Below are 5,000 nucleotides of genomic sequence, written 5' to 3'. Positions count from 1 at the left end.
AGATAGATAGATAGATAGATAGATAGATAGATAGATAGAGAGAGAGAGAGAATGCACACGCACACGCGAACCCAAACACACACACACACACACACACACACACACACACACACACACACACACACACACACACACACACACACACACACACACACACACACACACACACACACACAAATATCCTTATCTCTATAGACTACGTAATAAATCAAAATTATCATTTTGACAGATCTTCCTCAGCGATGACATTTCACTTGGATCGCTGGAGTTGCCAATTGATGGAGAGCTGATCCTAGGCCAGGAAACGCACATGGTTTTTGATGACAAGGCAAAGACTCACTGTCAAGGTAAGACCATTGTGATCAAGAAAATCGCGGCCATAATGATTATATACATATGAAATATGGCCTTTACAAACGGAAAATGGTAGATTTCTTAATTTGTAAGAATTTGTTTTATTTTTCCTGTATATGTATATTGCAGGTTTTAGTTAATATTATGGCATAAAATAACTGAAATTATGCAAATGTATTTCTCTTAAAAGTGTACGAAATCTTGAAAATTAGGTTGCGTGCAGAGGATCAAAATGGAGATGTAATTTAATTATCTCTTAAAACACACACACACACACACACACACACACACAAACACACAAACACACACACACATACACACACACACACACACACACACACACACACACACACACACACACACACACACACACACACACACACACACACACACACACACACACACACACACACACACACACACACACGATCAATCGGACGTGAACATGCACAAGCAAACATAAACATACTGTATACCTACTGCATAAAATACATACCTAATAATGCTATATAATAATAATGCTTTACAATACAGATGCCAAATGGACCCACAGTGGAAATGATGAATGGTGGGACCCTGATGGTTGGTGGTATCCTGGTTATGGCGATCCCACGTCCTCACCAGTACCTCACGTCCACCGGGTACCCTGCACGAAGGACACGGCAGTATTCGTGGATCCAAACCAGTCTCTGTACAGCGTCCACCTAACTGCCCCTACTATAAGGGTCGCTAGGCTTACTATTGGTGATAAGGTATGGCTTGTTAGGGGAAAATGGTTCATTCTTTATCTAAGATGATCAACAAGTTTAAAAGAGAGGTATGGTTTCATTTTTAAAAATTATTTACAGAGGGATGAACATACACGCACGCACGTACGCACGTACGCACACGCACACGCACACGCACACACACACGCACACACATACACACAAACACACATACATATTAACGTATATATATATATATATATATATATATATATATATATATATATATATATATATATATATATATATATATATATATGTGTGTGTGTGTGTGTGTGTGTGTGTGTGTGTGTGTGTGTGTGTGTGTGTGTGTGTGTGTGCATGTTTGTGTATATATATAATATATATATATATATATATATATATATATATATATATATATATATTATATATATATATGTATATATATTATATATTATATAATATATAATTATATATAATATATATATATAATATATATATATATATATATAAATATATATAATATATATATATATATATATAATTATATATTTATATATATATGTATATATATATAATTATATATAATAATATTATATATAATATATATATATATATTTATATATATTGTATATATATATTATATATATATATATATATATAGTGATTCTTTGGAAATGTTTCTTTCAATAGTTACCTAATGGCATACAAATACACTTATATCAATACATAGAAGGCCAAGGTAAAAAAAGAAAAAAAAATCAGCATAGTAAAAACAAAAGGAGGTTTCTTGGTATTTTGTTCATAACATAAATAGGAAAAGCCCTCATTATTAGCCCTTATTTTTATAATTTGTTGGGTTTCTGGAACCTGAATACTTTCTATATTTGGCTGATGCTGGAAATAAAAACTTACCTTTGCATTACAATATTGTTCTCTCTTAATTCCATGCATAACTACACCACATCCCACCTTTACATAACAATATTGTTCTCTCCTAATTACATGCAGAACTACACCACATCCCAGCTGGCTACATACGCCCAAACTGCAGAGGGTTCCTTCAGGTTTGTTGGGGCTTCTTCAAGCACAGATGGAGCTCAGCTTTATGTAGAAGAACCTGAACCATGTACAGATGTGACTGGTTGTTTCTGTACGAACCAGGATGCTGAAGCTAAAATCTGTGGAATCAAATCATCCAAGTGTCCTGCAGCACCTTGTGATTTAGCCCAAAATATGGAGGGATTCTGCTGCCCTGTTTGTGGTATTTTTTTCTGAAACTTGTAATATTGTAATATTCTTATTGATGTATTTTTGAATCATGTCAATTTGAATTAATTTTACTTCATTTAAATAAAAAAATCAACAAATTGTTGTTACCATGTATGATCTTAAAGAACATTTCATATTTCTGCATGAGAAAGTAATTGCTTGTCTTAAAAAGCTCAATATTCTTACAGGTGCAGAGGTCATCATTAGCCACAATGGCTCACTGCCTCTTCAAAGTATTTTGACATTACTGCAGAAACACATGAAAACAGTAGTAGCAAACAATGTGCAAGGATATGCAGCTAAAATGGGTGACGGACTGTATCATGTTTACTTTACTTCTTCTTCTGAAATTGGCGATTACAAAGCAGCTTCAAAAAGTTTCAAAGCTAAATTTGAGAAAGGTAATTAAGTAATTTTATGTTTTTATTTATGTATCTGACCTTATACTTACTCATCCACTTGCATGTACACAAGCATACAATGTTTCAAATTGAATATAGCATTTTTTAAATGTAGTTTTTCTCTAAATTTCTCCATACAGAGCTCAATTCAGGAGGAGTCCATGCAGCCATTGTATCATTCTCTGGCAGCATAATTCCACCAACAACTGATTCTACATCCAGCAACTTACTGTCTGTCTTCATCACCCTCACCATCATATTTGCGGTGGCTGCTGCTGTGTATTACTTCAAGCAACGCAGGTGATAAATCAATATTAAATATTTCATGTTTACCTACTTCAGAGAGAGAGAGAGAGAGAGAGAGAGAGAGAGAGAGAGAGAGAGAGAGAGAGAGAGAGAGAGAGAGAGAGAGAGAGAGAGAGAGAGAGAGAGAGAGAAAAAATCTTGCTTACACCTTCATGCATAGAATAGAAGAGACAAATACTAGTATGGTAATAAGTTTTGCTGAAATTAAAGCAAAGTTAATTTTGAAAGTGGCTTTTATAAGTAAACACAACAACAAAATATGCACAATATATTATAACTTAAAAAGAAGAAAAAAAAAAAAGTGCTAATAATCATTTTCTCATTTTCTATAAACTTATTCATTACTGTGGTTCTGTTGAAAAAAATGCACAACTCTAGTGTCTACTTTCACTTATGCGGTCTTCAGGTTTTAAAAGCATCTACCAATTTAAAGATATGAAATCTAAACCAAATATACACTACAGGGCAGCCTCGCAGCTATCATTTATGTTCCGTCGCCTGGAGAGTAGCAGCCGAAGAGTGTCAGTTGTGAGTCATATGGGTGACAGACGTGCTTCAACCTCCTCCAGTATTTTTACATATACAAGAGATGGAGGTCTGCGATTCCAGAATCCTATTTTCAATCAGTCTATGGCAGTAAGTTTCTGTCTTCTGTTTTTATGTATCTGATTTCTCAGTTTGTATTTCCATTTAGGTCTGTATAAAATACATTAAAGTGTACAAATCAAGATAATTCTTGTAATTCAAGGATGTAAATAAATTAGGGCAATTAACTTGGTAAGTGGTAATGGAAGTGAATATAAACAAACTGGGTATGTATTAATATTGGTGACATAACTTTCTTCCAGTCCCTAGCAGAAGCTAATGCTACATCAGTGATTAATGAAAGTGCACTTGGTGAACAACTAGATGGAGAGAGAGAAAACCCAGTTTATAATGCATATGAACAAATGTCTCCTGAGGAACGACAGGTAGAGTTTTACCATTAAAAAAATTAGCAATATATATCATGTTGGATAATTTTTTACATATGAGGCAGCTTCTTACACAATATACAAATATGTTGTCACAAAAATATCTGGTTGTACCTAGAACACTATCACACAGGCAAATGAGGAAACACTCCAAGCCCGAGAGAGAATACTGGAGGCGGCAGGAGACCTTGCTGCTGTTCTTGAATCATCTGTTCAAAACATGGATGCAAAGCCTGGAACATCCAGGACAGATCTTGAAGTCATAGCAGAAGAAAAGGAAGCACGAACTGTTGCAAGTAAAGGAGGAGAACCAGACAAAGATGACATAGAAGAGACATCAGACATAGATCCACTGGGAGTAGCAATTGCAAGCTTCCCTGACAAAGATTTCTTGGACAGCTTGGATACATCACTTCCAGAGAAGTCAACAGAAAAAGTGACTGACACAGTTTCCAAAGTAGATGAATTTCAGATGGTATCAGTAGATGAGCTAGGAGCCAGCCTTGTGAATATTGATGATCTAGCAACAGAGGTAACATCTCAGGACCTAATTACAGAAGGAAAGCAAGATTCTCCAAAACCACATGAAACATCTGATGTAACTGATGCTGCTAAAGATGATGGCTCTTCCTCCGAGTCATCACTTGAGGAGGGACAAAAGGATGAGGGGGATACAATGGACGTTCAGGGTTTTGAACCTTTTGGAGACTTTAGTTTTGACAGTTAAGGTGTTTTGGGATTATTGGTGGCATACTTCTTGCATTGAAAATTATCCCTTTATAAAAAAAAGTGTATATATTGGTTTAGTAACCTTTAATATTATAATAATACAGTTAGTATAATGTAACATCATTTACTAAATATAACTTGACTTTTGTTGGATTATAGTTGTAATAAAAATATTTACTTTTCAACATTGAAACATACAGTTTAAAGAAATATGTGAATCACTACTGACATTACAG

General features: G+C 34.6%; 2 protein-coding genes across 2 annotated transcripts in view; one reads left to right on the top strand and one right to left on the bottom strand.

Annotated features, from left to right (window-relative positions):
- LOC119579529 (protease inhibitor 2-like) overlaps positions 1-982 on the bottom strand; it is a 9,764-nt gene extending 8,782 nt beyond the window's left edge. Inside the window, exon 1 of the mRNA XM_037927403.1 lies at positions 851-982. The gene's annotated coding sequence lies outside the window, so the exon portion shown is untranslated. The remainder of the gene's footprint in view (positions 1-850) is intronic.
- LOC119579528 overlaps positions 1-4,953 on the top strand; it is a 7,953-nt gene extending 3,000 nt beyond the window's left edge. Inside the window, exons 3-10 of the mRNA XM_037927400.1 lie at positions 230-347; positions 889-1,106; positions 2,094-2,346; positions 2,543-2,755; positions 2,896-3,055; positions 3,526-3,697; positions 3,910-4,032; positions 4,169-4,953. Of these exons, the coding sequence (XP_037783328.1) occupies positions 230-347; positions 889-1,106; positions 2,094-2,346; positions 2,543-2,755; positions 2,896-3,055; positions 3,526-3,697; positions 3,910-4,032; positions 4,169-4,762 (1,851 nt within the window). The 3' untranslated portion in view covers positions 4,763-4,953. The remainder of the gene's footprint in view (positions 1-229; positions 348-888; positions 1,107-2,093; positions 2,347-2,542; positions 2,756-2,895; positions 3,056-3,525; positions 3,698-3,909; positions 4,033-4,168) is intronic.
- The last annotated feature ends 47 nt before the right edge of the window (positions 4,954-5,000 follow it).

This window comes from Penaeus monodon, chromosome 12, assembly GCF_015228065.2.
Source record: "Penaeus monodon isolate SGIC_2016 chromosome 12, NSTDA_Pmon_1, whole genome shotgun sequence".
In the NCBI taxonomy this organism is placed as follows: Eukaryota; Metazoa; Arthropoda; class Malacostraca; order Decapoda; family Penaeidae; genus Penaeus; species Penaeus monodon.
This window is presented reverse-complemented; position numbering and strand designations above follow the sequence as displayed.